We start from the raw sequence: 16,955 nt of genomic DNA on the forward strand, positions 1-16,955 counted from the left end.
ATGTATCCTTTATTCTGTGGCCGAGAAATTGTTGGCATGAGAATATTCCTGCTCCCTTTGATATTAGCAGAAATGGGGACATGGAGATCTTTTGGTGTACTTTGAAAAATTTCTTGTTTATGGGATTAAGAAAGGAGTTACCCACACATCTTTTTATTAACTGAGCTCATAACTCCAAACACAACATCTTTGCCTTGACCCTTCTGCAGGGCATTTGTCTGCTGGAGCCTTCCTCGAGGACCTCAGTGTGAGGTGGCAGCTTGGTTCTGGGATTCTTTACCCTTGCTTCTCAAGGATTGATCTGAGCAGTGAGAACATTTCCAGCAGAAAGCAAGATTTTGGGGCCAGATGTGATGGTAGATTTCCAAATTGCTGAGTGTACATGAGTTTGGGTGAGAACCAAGTAAAGGTCATGAGCACAGGAAGACAAAGCAATGCTACCCCACTCCATGGCTGGCTCATGAGATGTCTCAGGGCATGGAGCATAAACTGAGCATTAGGTATAGGCTACTCTATCTGGAGAGTTATTTTTAAAAAGGAACAGTAATTTTTGTGGGTTTTTTGTTATTTAATCAGGTTTAAAATGAAAGTTTTTACTTAGTGTTCTTGGGCATGTCATAGCCAAAGTTTTTTTTTTTTCCCTTCAGTGCTTATTTGCTTTGTGCTAATAGCACCTTAAACCTTAATCCTTTACTATTAGCAAAGTACATATGACAGTCTGCTATGGAAATTTGGTCCTCAGTTGTGCAGATAAACTGTCTGTTCATGTATCACAGCAGAAAACAATTACACAGAAATAATATATTCAAAGTCTTGTGTTTTGCCAGCTGGACTAGAGTACCCTGCCATTATGGGGCAATAATCATATGTTTCAACTCTTGCCTATTACTAGGAAACGAGAAAGGAACAAAACAATCTTGGCCTTTTCAGTATTGTGTGTCTTGTATTTCCACAATTTCCTAATTACCAGGAGCTTCTTGTTGGCATTCAAACGACAGCCATTTTAAGACAAGGAGCTCTTGCTTGGCATGTGGTAGGAGAAGGGGCTCTGGCTTCTGCATGTTAAATGTGTGGGATGTGTTTCCATCTTTCATGTGTGGGACATTTTGCACCATGACAAGATCATAAAATCATTGCCTGGATTTCCAACATTTTGTGTGACAAGCTTCATCCCTTCAAAGGTAGGAAGTCTGAAGGGATCTGTCTGTCTTCTTCCCCTCTCCATACAGCAAAATGTCCATACTTGATGCAGACCAGCTCTTGTCTAGTTCTGAGCAACACGAGACACCAACAGATGTATTTTCATGATATATTAGTAGTTAATCCAGCCCACAGATGGCACATGCCTTTTTAACTGTCACCATGCAAGTTTTGCACACTCCAGAACCTTCCAGAGCCATTGCCTGGGGCCCCTGCAGTTGTTGGATGTACAGCACTTTGTGTCTTCGCTGCCATCATCTGTGCCCATCTGTTAGGGTGGCCTCGTGCCAGTTCTGTGTCAGGCAGAGCCTTCCACAAGTGTGTTTAATATGCTCTGGTGGCAGCACGCCACCTCTTCTTGTACAGATCCTGTGTGCACACTGTCACTGCCCAGAGGCATCGGGGCAGTGCCACGTTCACCTCAGCTGCATCTGCAGACACCTCCAGCCACGCTCTGGAGCTGCCCTGTCCACTGATTCAGTGATAGAGGAGATTGTTTCAACAGAACAGGGAAGATTTCTCAGAATGTGCAGTCATATCAGCAGATTGGGACAGCTGAGGAGGCATTGTGACAACTGGGAGGGGCCATTTCATCTTTGGACATGTGAGACAGAGAGAAGCACCCATTTGGCTCAGGGACAAGAGGAATATCTGCCTGCATCTTGTAGAACTCGCAGTTGGCAGTGTGTATTTAGTGGTGAACCATGAGCTGGTGAGCAGAAGATGCTTGTCCCTATTGGTAATGCTCTCAGCTGCTGGAGGAGAAAACATTTTGGTCCAGGGATCTGTGCTTATGCTTTGCAGGTCTGCACTGCTCAAATCTGGGGCAAGACTGTCCATTCTAGTTAGATGATTTTTCTTTTCAACAAAGCAGCCATAACAGGAGATCCCATGCAAGAACAGAACGTGGTCAGACCAGTGCAACACATTCTTTATTTGGATGGCAGTTGTTTGCTCTGACAGAAGTGTTTTTGTGCCTCCTGCATCTCTGTAGGAAGAATTACACCATCATAATTAAGTTGGCTCTGCCAGTCAGTGTACAGGTAGTGTGGGAGCTTTGTGCATGTACAAGTTCTTTGAGTAAAACATTGGGTATTTGCTTTGACTCTGAAAAAGTCCTGTCTGTATCCACATTTTGCAGCCTCATCAGTACCCTTTATTCTGTGTCTGTCTATATGCCGTGTTATTTTTCATTTTTCTTTGAATCCAGGGCTGCAACCATTGATTAACCTCCATGTAGTGCTATTTCTAAATCATTACGCTCTGTAACATTTATTACCCAAATCCTTCTCATTACTTAGCCAAAGGCTGAGAATTTGTCTCTGGGAGAGCTCAGCCATTCCCTTTTCTCTGATCAGCTGGAACCTCCATTCAGACACACTGGTGTATTCAGGGCAGCTCAGTTTTGCTTTACGGTAATCAAGAGGAGGTTAGGGGGAAGACTTGGTTTGTAGCCCAGAGACCTAATTTGGAGTCATTCAGAAGAGAAGTGGTGCCAGAAAGCTTTTGGTTCTTGCATACAGATTAGTTCTTCAGAATTGGATCCAGAAAGTTGTGAAAAATTGTGTGTGAGGCAGTGAAGATCTGCCCGTTTTTGCTTTGTTTTGTTTTTCACCAAAGGTCTTAATGATGTCCCTAAAGTAAGTAAATAAGCAAGAAGAACAGCAGCACTTTGAAGAAGTGACTTCTCTTGGGGCACACTTCTTATAGAAAAAAATACAAAATTAAATCCTAAATCCATTATGTGCATGCATTTTAAAACCTGTTGTATAGATTTGGCTGGAACCCAAATTAATAACCCAATAAATCATTCCTGTGATATTAAAGGGTTTATACCAAGCATGCTCATTGGCATGGCTTTCTAAGACCCAGTTGGTGCTTTTTTATTGTTGTTGCTGTCAGTCAATACTAAAATCCTTTGTTAATTAAAAGAACAAATTTTTATTTCTTGCAGTTTTTTTAACCCAAATGCTTTTGCCTTTCATACAGAAATAACAAGCTTTGATCTGCAAATGCTGGATTTCAGCAGTGCATCTGGAGCTCATTTCTGGTTAAAGCTTTTCAGAGCATCATTCTAGTGCTGCAGCTTTTGGAGTAGGGGGTTATTTTTCTGAGATGAAAGCTCAGGCTCTAGAGTGACTTTTGCCAAATTAGAAGGTCACAGTTATTAAATACAAAAAGCATCAGTGGAGATTGGTAGTTTATAAATACTGCTACTCAGAATGACAGAACTACTGTATTAAGCTGGGAAAAGCTGGTCTGAGGTAATCAAACCAGGAAAGAAAACCCTTGCTTTTTTTTTTTTTTTTTTGTCTATATGAGTTTTTAAACAGTTCTTTTTTATAACTGCTTTGGATATGTGCATCAAATGTAATTTTTTTTTTCTTTATGCCTTGGGATAAATCAGCATCCTGTTAGGTAACAAAAGTTGTCCGTCCCTAAAACCTGGTCCTGATTTTGTGAGGAGAAGGTTTGGACATCCAGGAAAAGCCACCTGACCACATTTCTGTTTGGGTATGCTGGAGCTTGGTGGTGGCTATGGCTGTTCAGGAAATGGTGGGGTTTTCACATTGACTTCTGTGGTCAATCTCAGCATGAGAGGTCCTGAGCACTTCCAGCCCCACCAAAGCATGTCCCTCACTTTACGACTGGTGTCTCCTGCACATTGGCAACCAGGCTGTTTTCCCTGGTGCTGCAGGTTCCTTTGGGCTGTCATCTCCATGCCAGCTGACGTGTGGTGGAGCTGGGATGTGGGGGATAACCCACAAGCCTACAAATTCCCATTTCTTTCTTTTCCTGCCTTCCCAGAGAACATCCCTCGGGAGACACTGATGCATTTTGCGGTCAGGCTGGGTCTGCTGCGCCTGACGTGGTTTCTGCTCCAGCAGCCGGGTGGAAGAGGAGCTCTCAGCATCCACAACAACGAGGGGGCAACGCCTGTCAGCCTGGCCTTGGAGAGGGGCTACCAGAAGCTGCACCAGCTTTTGACAGAGTAAGGATGATTTGGTGGTTCCTCTGCTGGTTTTCCGTTCTCTACCATGCTTGGCTTTGCTGTACGTTATCACTCAATGGTGTCTGAGTGCTATATTCTGTCCTTAAAGGCAATTTTGGTGTGATTTTGCTTTTACCATTCTTGCCAGCAGCAGTCCTGAGGGTTTAGGGGAAATGCAATAATTTTCTGGGGGGCGTTTTCTTGTTGCTCAATATTCTGCTTCCAGCTGTCATGTTAAGTCCAAAGTGAGTCACTGTAATATTGACTAATTAATACAAATCTTATGCAAACACAAATGAAAAAAGCTTTTCTTCAAGCAAGCACAACTGCCCAAAAGAGGGAAGCTAATAGGCATTGTGGTGCTGGTGGACTGTTGTATTTTACTTTTTAGAGAGGGAGTTTTTTAGTTAAATAAAATAGTGATCATTATATTAAAATAAGGCAGCATCTTGAGATGAATAGGCATTTTACTAGTGTAGCTTAAAAAAAAGCTAAGAATTACTGCAAATATTTAAAGGAGAACAGAATATTTAACAGAAACAGGTCTGTTGTAAATGGTCTCGAGAAAAAGCCAAATCTTACAACGCATAGCAAGTAACTAGTGGCATGAGCTTTTATTGCACTGCTTTACAAGGAATCCTTTGGAAGATGGCAAGTTAGTTTTGAGCTGCAAATGTTTGGAGATCTAGCTTTAATAGCTGAAGCTAATAAAGACAAAGAGCTTAAAAAAATCTCAAGGGGGCTGTTTGTATAGGAGAAAAGATTTAGTCTCCGTGTGTGTTATTCTGATGCCTGGTTCTCTTAAGCTTTGTTATAAACTTTGTCTTTCTGAATTGATTTCTCAGATACTTGGAGTTTATGTTAAATGACCCAATGTCATGTTTAGGAGTCTGCTGTGTTGTCCATATTATCACGCAACATTCCCTGTTAAAGATTGTAAATTATTCTGCTTTCTGTAGTTGTTGGGTGTAGTATTTTGGGGCAGAAAATATGACCTGTATTGCTGGAGTGATTGTATTTAAGTTTTATCCTTAAATTCAGGCAGCCACTTGGAAAGTGAGGGTGAAGGAGAAGGCGCAGGGTGGGATGGAACCTATACCCAAATATTTTCCTGCCACCTTTGCTGGCATCAATTCAGAGAGGATGACAGTGTTACATTATTCCCCATTAAGGTCAGTCATACTGTGAAAACACAACTATCTTGTAGGCTATATTGTAAAAATGGGATGTGTAAATTCATCCTGTAACTGCAACAAGGTTCTCCAAGGTGAGACTAACCACATTAACAGTCTTTACATACTGGCAGGAAGCTTAAGCTGGCCAAAACTTGATTATAGAGCTCACCGCAAATACTGCAGCGCTAATGGGAGTAGAGCTGGTAATTTAAATAAAAATGGGAAGTAAACAAAACTATTACAATAGCTATTCGTGTATTTGGTGAAGTTTTTCACAACTGGCTCCAGTTTTGGAATGGCAGTTCTCATCAGTTGAATGAAGAGAGGACTGGGATTCCATGACATTGTCCTGTGTCATTGGCCTTAAGGAATGCTGCTGGCCCAATCCTTGGAATTTCTCTGATGACCTTTGCAGTTTGTCTTTTAAAATAAGACACAAGCAACTGCAGGCCATCAAGGTCCCAATTCCTGTTCTTCTTGGTATATCCTTAAACTGTTCTTTGTGATTTGTTTTCCTCTTGGACTGCTGTGTGGAAATACAATGTATAAACATCTGACAGCCATGCCACAGGTCCCCTGCCTTTGAGAACTCTTCTATTCCCATGAAGCCCTAAAAACAGAAATCCATGGGTACTGGAAATCCTGATTCCCTTTCTCAGTGGGTAGGATGGTAGTGGAGCATCATGATATGACCTTGGGACTGACTGGAGCAGTGACATGGGGATGGCCACAGCCCTTCCCCACAGGAGAGTGATGGTGTAAAATCAGCCACACCTTGATTCCCCAGCAGTGTTTTTTTAATTTTTTTATTATGCTGATTATTTTATGCCATAAGATAGGATCAAGACTTGAAAATCCCTATTGAGAGGAGAAATACTGTTCTTCAAAACACAGAAAATTCCGTGAAGAGAGCGAGTGTCATTTATGTGCTGTCAAAACACAAAGGACACTGTACAACCTCCTTTCTGCACTCTGCCTGTGCTCACACTGTATAATCCATGCACACAAATTTGGCACACAGCTCGTCCCACTCAGCAAAACACAGAGCAGCAACGCATGTTAGTGAGGGCCCCTACAAAGGAGTCATTATTTTTACAAGTAATTAAACTGCACTGTGCCAAATAAATTAATGCAGTGTGTTTTGTGGTGCATTATCCTTGGGGGGAATTTATTGTTCTCTTGCTTGCTAATTTGCAAGACCCTCCATTTTACAATAATTCTCCCAGCCAGCATTGGGAAGGGGTGAAATTTTGCCATAATTAGGATACAATCATTAAAGAGCAGACATAAAACCTTCTTCCTTGTTGTTTTGCCTTGGTTTGTCTGCGAAGCAGCTTGATTCAGCTGCAGTGTAAATATTTTTCTCAAAAACTAATTTCACTGTGACATTTTGAATTTCTCTTTATCTGATGAACTTTCCCTTCTCAGCTTTTTTAGTATTTCATGTAAAAAAAAAAAAAAGATCCTTGCTATGTAAGATTTCCATTCCTGGAAGTATTCTGCTCTGTGGTGTGCCCTGTCTTTTCATCCTCAGACAGGAAAGGTGCATGGGCTGGTTCTTTTGGGACCCAAAAAGGAGCTGTCACAGAACCTGTGTTGGTCACCAGGGATCAAGAGTCAATAGCAGCATTCATTAATAAATATTCCTATGAGCAAATAAATATTAATTATCAATAAACATCCATCAACTGTGTATCATTCCTGAGGGGGACTTGTTTTATCTCCAAGATGAAAACTGTGTAGTAAACAGTGTCCTGCACTGCAAATGGAACAGGATAATACAGAAGTGCAGTAGTTTTATAGGAGTAAAATATATATGAAGATTTATCTGTAAAGATAACTTTGGAAATGGCACAGTTTGCAAAGCCTTTGAGTTTCAACTACTTCCAGAGTGAATGGTCTGTGGTTAGAGCCTGTTTCTCCCCAGTGATGGAGCTGGGTGATGCTGGCTCTGGAGAGGCAGCACAGTCATTAACCAGGCTGGTGGAGCTCCCTGAGCAGCTGGACAGCTGCAGGGTGCAGGAGTTGGTGTTTCCAGTGCAGTCAGGGCAGTAACACAATCCCCTGCCAGCTCCATGTTCTGCAGGGCTCTTGCAGCAGTGGGGAAAATGGCTTCAAGGCACGGGAGCGTGTGGGATTGCAGAGACCTTGGAAGTGCTGCTTTGTAAAACATACAAACACTGATTTTATTTCTGTCCAGTAACACTTTCACCAGCAAAGCCAAATGCTCGTAGTTTCTTCACAGCTGAGAGTGATTTATGTCCTCTGAAAAAGGGAAGCAAGGGAAAAATAAAGCCCATTAAAAAAAAAAAAAACACTAAAATTTCATTTTTCTAATCCCTGCAAAGGGTTGCAACAGTCTCTGAGTTTTTTACTGTAAACTTTTTTTTTTTTTACTTTTGCTGGTTTCTCTACTTTTTGCTTTAAAGTTTTTCTGCACGGCTCTGGGATTGCTCTTACCTTCAGATTTCCTGGTAACAGTCTGGAGTCTCAATCTGTGAAACTGTAAATTAGTATAAGTCTGTATTTCCAAAGTTAAAATTATTTAATTAACACACATGAGGAATAACTCACTGGTAGCAGAAGGGTTTTGAGAATGTTTTTCAATCCATGATTATCACTTGCTATTGTTCTGAGTTTACATAAGTAATTGGTGAATTCTGGGCTGTAATCTCCATGGTGCCTCTCAAATAAGGATGCTTTTCCAGTGACTTTACTTTTATAGCTAAATACACTTTTCTGCTTTTCTGAGCCAGAGTTGCAAAAGGATTTGCCTTGTAGGTCTTATTTAGCAGGGCCTTAAGCAAGTGTTTAATTTCAGAAATACCCAGTTTATGTTCAGCAGAGTGTTTAAGCATGATCTTAAAAACATGGTATACATACATTTCATTTCTGGCTAAGCAGATATCACAGGCTGTAAGGTTTATTGAATTAGTGCTGATGTTTCTCCATCTGTTCTTCCACTCCAAACCAAGCAACAAATCCATTTGATTTCTATTTGGGGAGCTGGGTTTGAGATATGGCTTGCTGTGGTGTGGCAGGAGAACAGTTGGCTTTTTATCTACAAGTGATGGCACAAGATTAATGTGTTAAGAGGGATTTAAAAATGTTAGAAGGGCTCTGGAAGAGGACTCAGAGTGAGATGTGTTGAGGAGATGCTGTTTAGCTACAGACAGTAATCTGTCTGGAGCAGTGTGGGAGGGCCAGTGGTCTACAGGGTCTAGTTTTGTGGCTGTAGGATTTTCAGTTGAAATTCCATCATTTAATAGCTTTAACATCATTATTAGAAAGATGTTGAGGTGCTGTGGGTTTCTTCTGGCCACGGCAGAGGAGCAGACTGGGAGTGGGAGGATGGGGCAGCCAGGTGTAAACGTGGCGGAGCAGGAAGGATTTGTGTTTCTCTCTTCCACCTACTCACCCCACATCAGGCTCCAACTTTTACTGACTTCCTCGTGTGTTCCCACATCCCTGTGAAGACTTTTCATTCTTTGGCTCCCTCCTCTCCTTTGTTTTGTGTGTAACCACCTCTGAATACAGAAGAGAGAGAAGGCTTAGTCCATGTGATATTGATGTTTCTGTATTCCTACTTGGAAATTGTAGTCCTGGGAGATCATGGAAACAAGCCTGTGAGGATGAGAAAGAAGAGATTTAGAAGAGATTTGAGAATATTTGCCAGGATATAAGAAGAAACTATTTTCTTTCCCCCAGCAATCCTGATCTGGAAGTGTTCCCAAAAATTATAGGGGCCATAAGTGCTGGACAGCCTTGTATGGTTGGTAAGCGATTATGAGAGACCAGCTCTGCTTCAGGATAAATTTAGAAAATGCAGATAAGTGGTTTCCCAGAACTGCTGAGTTTTTGGCCTCGGGCATGGGCTAGCTGGGTTCCCAGTTAGAATGCTCATATTTAGTCTCTGGAGAAGATTTGCTCCAAGCAGTGACATTCATGGTTGGGTTAGAGTTTGATTGTAGAAGAAGTGTTTGTAATCTTCTGTGTCAGAGCCCAAGGCATGGCTTCTTCTCAGGGCTGTGTTGCAGAGCCAGTGATCATGCTTGCTTGCAGCATGTGGAGATGTTTTCCAGACACAACTCTTCTTCCATATCACTTGTCCTGATCTGAGGTGCTGTTTTCAGCTGTAAACACTGCTGAAGTATTCTCCATGATGGTGCTTTTTTAATTTAAAATGCAACAAATGGCATCTGTTTTCACTCTTGAGTGTGTTTCATAGATTCACCCTAAATTGCCTTTGTTTACTGATGAGTCTCCAGGTGGACATTGGGTTCTGTGTTGGACCTACAGCTCCACATCCTTAGCAGGATCCTTAAATAAAGGATGTTAAATAATGCTCTGTTAAATAAAAAAAAAATGGAAAATTTATTTAATAACAGTTACTCTTATAGAATGCAGATTGTACTTTTTGGCAGCTATAGTTGATAAGAGTTTGTAGCTGTATTCTTATAATTTTTAAATGTATAATTAACATTGGGGTCTAAGAAATATTTGGGTTCAGAGGTACAGACCTGTTGTGTTTGGAAATACTGGACCTGTTCCCTTAGCATATGTGCATCTGCAAACAACTGCTGAAGGACCAAGCCACCTTTTCTGTCTATGATTTGCTGCTGTATAGTGTGTTGATCAATGAGAAGTTAGCATTATGTATTTCGAATTGAGTTATTAAATATTTAATCTGATATTGAAGGATAGGTTATGCAATCCTGAATTCAGTTTGGTGTCAGAACCCACAACTGCAGTTCGTGTTTGTGCGAGGCACAGTAAGGGGTTGCTCATTATTTCTAGATCAGATGAATTTTTAACTCTTTCTTTCAACATCAAAACTATTCAAATTACTGAGCATTATGTAGGTTTTTCTTATATGAGAAACATACTTTTTTCTGCTTTCCTGGGGCATTTGGAACACTTGGAAACAACTGAAGTATGAATTCTATGTTTATTAAATATCTTCCAAATTTTAAAATGTTTGATTTATTTAAACCATTCTAGCACATGCTGGTGCATGTGTTTTCTGGGTCTCATATACAATGCAGATTTCTAAGATTGGTCTAAATGCTGGTGACTGCATTGAGTATGAGTGCTGGGTTTTTCCAGGAGGGATTGTTGGCTTGATTTGAATTGCCTGTGCTGTGGGCATGTTGCAAAATCACCACCAATCCTATCCCTGTAGGCACCTTTTCTTGTTTATCCCAGATCACAGTCTGTCTGATCTGGTATTTTCACTATGATACCATAATAATAGTAATAAAAAGAATGTAAGATTAGAATTCAATTTAATTACATTTTTATTTACCTTACAGATAAGAGCATCTAAATTATGGCCTTTTCCTAGCTTTTCATGCAGCAATAATGATATGAGTGTAGTTTACATTTTTTTAAATAAATTTTCCCTTTTTTTTCCTTTTTTCTTTGCCACATGGATCTAGAGGCTGATGCTTTCAGAATAAACCCACAGCTGTTGCCAGGCTTGCAGTAAGATCCTAAAAGCTGGCAATGTTACTGAGCTTGTTTTGTTTCAGGTCAGAAATCTGGACAGGATATTCCCAGGAAATAACACCTTGAGTTCCCACACTGCCTTCCTCACCCCTTTGCAAAACTGTGGGATAGATCTCCCTAACATAAAGTTTTGCTTAACTCACTTAAGGCTTTTTCATTCATCTTTTGATCTCTTCCTCCCTCCTCTTCCTCTCCCTTGCAGCTCAAACCTTGTCTCTTGGTAGTGCTTGCTGCAAGCACCAGCACCTTGAATTTCACTCCCTTGTTACTGAGCAGTTTCTGCAGCTTTTGAGGCCAGGCAGAGCTTTTGATCAGGTGGTGGTTTGTTGTTTTTTGGGGGTTTTTTTTGTTCTCCTTTTCTCACTTATCTTCCCTCTTGTTAAAAATCTCTCGCCCGTATCTGCCGGAAGCCAGGAGCCGTGTGGTGTGGGCTTTCCTTCCTTTTTCCGCTGCTCTCCTGCCAGATGAGGAGAGGTTCAGCACATGAGTTCAGTGAAGCTCTGCTTTGAAAAGGGACCAGTCTACTTGGGCAGTGCTGGGAGGTTTAAATAAAAAACACTTCCTACTTACTGTCCCATCCCAGCTTGGATGGGGCTTGGACCAGCCTGGTCTGGCAGAAGGTGTCCCTGCCCATGTTGGGATGATCTTTAAGGTCCCTTCCCTCCCAAACCATTCTGTGATTCTGTGATTTATCATCTTGTCTTACACGCCAGATGGGCAGGAGGTGATCCTGCAGTTTCAGCCATCTAATCAGATCCCAGATGGAGCAGGAGAGTATTTTGAAGTATTTTTGCTTCTCCTCTCTCTCTGAAATTGTCATCCTTCTCTAAGCCACCTTTCTGCAGATGAAGGGTGGGCTGGTAGGTCTGTTCTTCATTTCAACCACAAATTTCCCTTCTGAGTTTGCCTTCATGGCGCAAAAGCCTCACCAGAGCTGGAGGACTTCTTCCAGGTTTTGTTAGTGGCCCGTGGCATGGTTTTGCAGAGGGGAGAGCTAGTGAACATTATCAGCCTTCTCAGGCAGTCCTTGCTTTTTAAACCAAGATACTTTCTTCAGTGAAACTTGAGCACATAAATGTTTCTTACAAAATGTTCAGTTCCACTGGTATCTGTTACGTATTTTGATGGGAAACTGGTGAAAAAGAAGATGAGAAAGATTTGACCCAGGATGGTTAAATCTCATAAGAAGACACATTTCCGTTGTTTCTGGCAAAGCACAACAAAGTGGATTTTTGTGCTGAACAAAAGCAGATTTTCAAACTTCTTGAAGGCTGGAGTTTGTACACCTACTTTTGCTAATAAATCTTCAGTAAGTATTTGCATATCTGTTTTTATCTCCTAGTAGAGCAGCTTGGATATACAACCACTACAAAAATTCCAAGTCTGGACAAAATAAGCATCTTTCACAGCCAGGAAATAGAAAATGTGTAACACCAAAGCTTTTTTCCTGGAAGAAAGTGTGTTTTTATCATCTGTCAATAAAACCCAGGACTTTCAGTGAGACATGCAGGAAAGTCATGAACAGTGAAGCTCAGTGTGTGAGGGCAAATGAGCAGGAGTGTCTTCTCAAATAGCCTTGGAAGTGATTGCCTGAACAGGAACAGTGGTGGGAAAATGAGTTAATGCTTGTGAATCCTCATTTGTCCTCTCTGCTTCAGAGCATTAGTGCTGGGATGGAGCAGAGTATGAAAGGGCTGGTTTGAAAACCACAGATTGAACCATTCTCTATCTCACTGTTTAATTTTGTGTAACGAAGGTGACTGCTATTAAAAGTGAGAGCTTGGAGTTTGTACTTGGCTGAATGTGAGAAACTTCTTGCTTCCTCAAAAGGTTTAAAGCTTTTCATAAAGTGTAACACAGACTGGCAGCTTGAATATGAAAAGAAACTGCTCTCTTTGTAAGCAGAAGTGACTGTTTGATCCATCTGGGCCGTGTGAAGGTTGCGGATTGCTGGAGGGGCGGACACACGTGCGGTGTTGCAGGGGACTCTGCCTGTCATCTTGCTCCAGACTGAGCCTTTTGAAGTTGCTGAGAGCCCTCTGAGGCTCAACAGGTCATGCAGGCAGCTTTGTGGGTGCTGATTTGGAGATGCCTGTGAGGGTCCTTGAAGCTGATGAGAAAGCGGAGCAGATCCATCGCGCGCTGTTCTTTAATCTGGCTGCTGTTGTCCCCCTGAGTGGGTGGCTGTGGGCTTTGTGCTGCTGCCTCGTTGTGCTCTGTACAGTGCTTTCTCATACATGACAGCTGAAGAGAAAAACACTCCAGACAGAAATGTCTGTGTTTTCTTGATAAAGGAAGGTCATTTCTTTATTACTTGTAATGGCTTAGTTGACTTCAGTGCCTCTGTGGACTTAGACCAATCACCACCAGAAACTGACTGCTTCCTTCTGTTTCTCTGCGGAAATATTGATTCTCCTTAAGTCAAGTGTAATTCTGCTGAAGTCAAGTCGTTACTGAGATGAATGGTGGAGAATGGTGAAAGCCATAGTAATCCTTTGTCTGAACTTCCTTGGAGATTTAACCCAAAATGAGTCACAGAAGGTGATGGGTGGCTGTGCTGGGGCAGAGCGGGAGCATCCATTGCCACCACCATTGCCTGCACAGGTTTCTCTGCCTTTGATGAACCAGTTGACTGTTTCCCCACCCTGCTCTGCCCATTCTTGTTTCTGATCATGGTGTTTGCTCGTTATGACTTTGCTTTCTAGATTGCTTGGCTTCCCAGAGAGATAGCCCTGTGGTTTGCTAGGGGGCCCTTGCCCCTAAGAAAGGTTTGCAGATTTTGAAGCAAGACCTCTTGGCAAGGATTCTGAAAACTACATGCAGTTTTACCTTGTTGATGGCATGCATTTTTGTTTATGTACCCTCTTGAATTCCTAATTATTTAAAAACAATCACAGCTCTGCCTCTTCCAAGGAAATTTGTAGCTGGACAGGAACGGGAGATCTGAAAATGCTTAGTCTCTGCAACAGGAGGGGACATAATAGAGTCACTGAGTAGTTTGGTTTGGAAGGGATCTTTAAAAGTCATCTAGTTCAATCCCCAAACCAGCTCATACATGGGGCTGTGTGACAGTAGATGCATTCCTAGTAGAAGGAAGATGGAGAAATTCCCATTTCTTGCACCCTGAGAAGGTCAGTGTCATCCCCTGTTCATGTAACATTCCTGGGGTTTGGCTCCGTGTCCCTCCTGGGGGATGCAGGGTTTGGTGGGGTGGTATACAAGCTGCTCTGTCTGGGGTGATCAAAACAGGTTTTGGGTTTCCTGAATCAGTTCTGATTCAAAATGAAATCTGTGAACCTGAAGGATGGGCCAGTGTAGCTGCTCTGCAGTTTGGTGAGATCTGAGGAATTACTGCTTTGAGTGGTGGAAAATCAGGGTTTCATGTTCAAAAAGAGAGTACTGAATAGAAATTTCTACCTACTATTTTTCATTCTGATCTACAGCATCTTTTTTCCTTTCTTTCCTTTGGATTGCTTAAAAGAAAGCCCATGATAGTGCTGCAGAAAAACAGCTGTCTCACAACACTGAGAACATCTTGCACAAATGTAGTTTCACAGGGCAGGTTCAGTTCATTTCAGGAGTGAAAAAATTGCTGAAATATGATGGCTGTTGGGTGTGTGTGTGTTGGCTTTGGTGGAGAAGTCATACCATGATAGTTTTCGTTGTTTCCAACATATCCCTTTGCAGGTTTCTGCTGTTCTGTGACAGCTGCTTTGGTGATCTTCACCTGTGATAAATCTGATTTAAAACACAGTCATTGTGCCCTCAGCTGCTAGTCTGTCACAGTCAGGGGTAAAAACCACAGATCTCTACCTGAGAAGGACCCTGTGAAATAAAGCTTGTGGCTGACATTAGTGCTAAATCACATTAATTTTCAAGACTGAGGAGTGTGTGTGTGTTTCTGTCTGTCTGGAGCCGGTGCCACTCTGCTCACTCCGAAGATTAGATGCTGTCCAGAGTGAAGGAGAGCCTGCAGGATCCCTGCTCACCTGCCCACTAACCCTGACTGGTTTTGCCTTGTTTTGCAGGGAGGGAGCCAGGGAGCCAGACTCGTGGAGCACCCTGTCTCACACCGTGCACTCGGGGGACTACAGCGTGAAGCACCACCGCGGGCTGGACGTGTACCTGCTGACAGCTGAGGCCACAGAGGGGACAGCAGCCAGCTGGGAGAGGGACATCCAGCACCTGCAGATGCACATGCAGAGCCACCAGCACCAGGTGAGCAAAAGGGGATGGAAGAGACGCAGATCTGGCTGGTTGCAGCCTGGCACCTGGGGAGGATTTTTACATGTCATCATCCTTCAGGGCATGTTTCCCTAGGTGTTTTCTCTGGTTTTGTTATCAAGCATCCAGGTGGACACCACCTCCATTTGCTTTTTATTTGAGCATAGGGAGATCTGATTAAGCTGTATTAGGCAGCAAATGCTCTCATTCAGAAGAGAAGCAGCCTCAGGGCTGTGCGACACCAGCTCTGTTTTGCCTCTCTCTGCTCCCAGCTCCTGCCTGATCTGTTAGTTTTGGACCCACTTGGATGGGCAGGAACACCTTCCAGGAGAATGCTGACCTTCTGCCTGTCTGGCACACACTGGGCAGCTTAAGGCGGGCTCTGGAGTGAGGCTGGGGGTGTGGCCTTTAAGCACAGTGGGGACATCTCTGTTCAGATGGAAAGTTCAGGGTCAGAGACGAGACTGAGAGGAAAGTTTCTGAGACAGGTGATGGAAAAAATGGCTGTTTCAGTGGCAATTCAGTGTAGGACTCAAGAGTGCAAGCCTGCCTTGGCCACACAAAGTTTGTGTCCATGCTGGTCCCTTCACTGTGCTCCTCTCAATCTCTGTGGTGGTTGGACCACAGGAGCTGTAAGGCTTTGGAAGGGCTTTCTCCTGCTGCTTTAAAATTCACAGGGTCTGAGTTGGGAAGATGAAACATCAGAACACTTTTGTGCCATTTCTCAAAAACACCCACGTGTCTGTCACTGTTGGCATCTCTTGTGGGTGTGTTCACAGATCACATAGCTGGGGTTACAGAGGTGCAGGGTCTAAACAACAGGATATTTTTGTTGCTTTAACTACGGGAGGGGAGAACTGTTGTGTGCAGCCAGTGGGCTGAGGGAGTGAGCAGAGGAACAGGCTATGCTGAGCCATTTTCAGTCTTCCTGAGTACCTGAGATGTTGATTACTCCCAATCTCAACAGGAACTGATGGCATGAAGGACAAATCCAGGCTAAATCTGAAATCTCTTCCCCTTTCCATCAAAAGACCCTAAGCCATGGCAAGCATATCCAGCTCACTGCTTGTTTGGTCATGCAAATGCCAGATTGGGAACATTTTGCCTGACAATGAAACCAGAAATAGACTTTGCTTTCCACCACTGTTTTACTTCACATCTAATCTGATTTGAATTTGGAAAGCAGCCCTGTAATTATTTCATTTAGGTTTATTTTGGGTCAGTTGAGAGCCTGTTGGCTTCCTTTGGTGATGGCTGTATTTTTCCGGCTATCAGCAGAGTGACTTCACTGTGAGGATGCTGGGGCTGCTGCGGCCCCTCCTTTTGAAAACCCTGCTTGTTCCCAAGCAAGTGTCACTGTTGTGTGTCTGTCCATCCTGGCTGGGGTCCAGCAGCACAGTCTCCGTGCTCTGCTGTGGGGTTACAGCCACCAAAGGCTTGGCACACTGTTTGCCCTTGCAAAAATACCTGCAGCCTGTGGGTACCACTGCATGCAGAACCCTCTGTCCCATCCCTGAGGCCACACAAGGGATGGAGATGCCATGCTGCTGCCTCCAGGGCTAACCTGGCTTGGGATGCCTCAAAACCAGGGAGGCATAGCTGACAGCATCGATGGGAGCTGGGCAGAGGGTTCTTTTGGATAGCAGGGTGATTGGTGGCCAACACCAGAAGTACATTTAGTGGTCTGTGACTCAGTGAGTCTGTGGCACTGCTCAGTGTTTGCAACCCTCAGAGTGTGGAAAGACAAGTAAATGCAATATCCTTAAGGAAGCAGTGATGATTTTAGCCACCCTTAGTATATGCAATACCCAGAAGTTCCCTGTGATGCTTCAGTTAGCATAAGTGGGTGCTTTAAT

The 16,955-nt window shown here is 43.0% G+C and overlaps 1 protein-coding gene across 1 annotated transcript in view; it reads left to right on the forward strand.

Annotated features, from left to right (window-relative positions):
• The window catches only part of AKAP13 (A-kinase anchoring protein 13), a 209,482-nt gene that overhangs the window by 90,392 nt on the left and 102,135 nt on the right, over nt 1-16,955 (forward strand). The window contains exons 7-8 of the mRNA XM_059482575.1: nt 4,009-4,192; nt 14,904-15,093. Coding sequence (XP_059338558.1) covers nt 4,009-4,192; nt 14,904-15,093 — 374 coding nt within the window. The remainder of the gene's footprint in view (nt 1-4,008; nt 4,193-14,903; nt 15,094-16,955) is intronic.

Source organism: Ammospiza nelsoni, chromosome 14, assembly GCF_027579445.1.
Source record: "Ammospiza nelsoni isolate bAmmNel1 chromosome 14, bAmmNel1.pri, whole genome shotgun sequence".
NCBI classification, from domain to species: Eukaryota; Metazoa; Chordata; class Aves; order Passeriformes; family Passerellidae; genus Ammospiza; species Ammospiza nelsoni.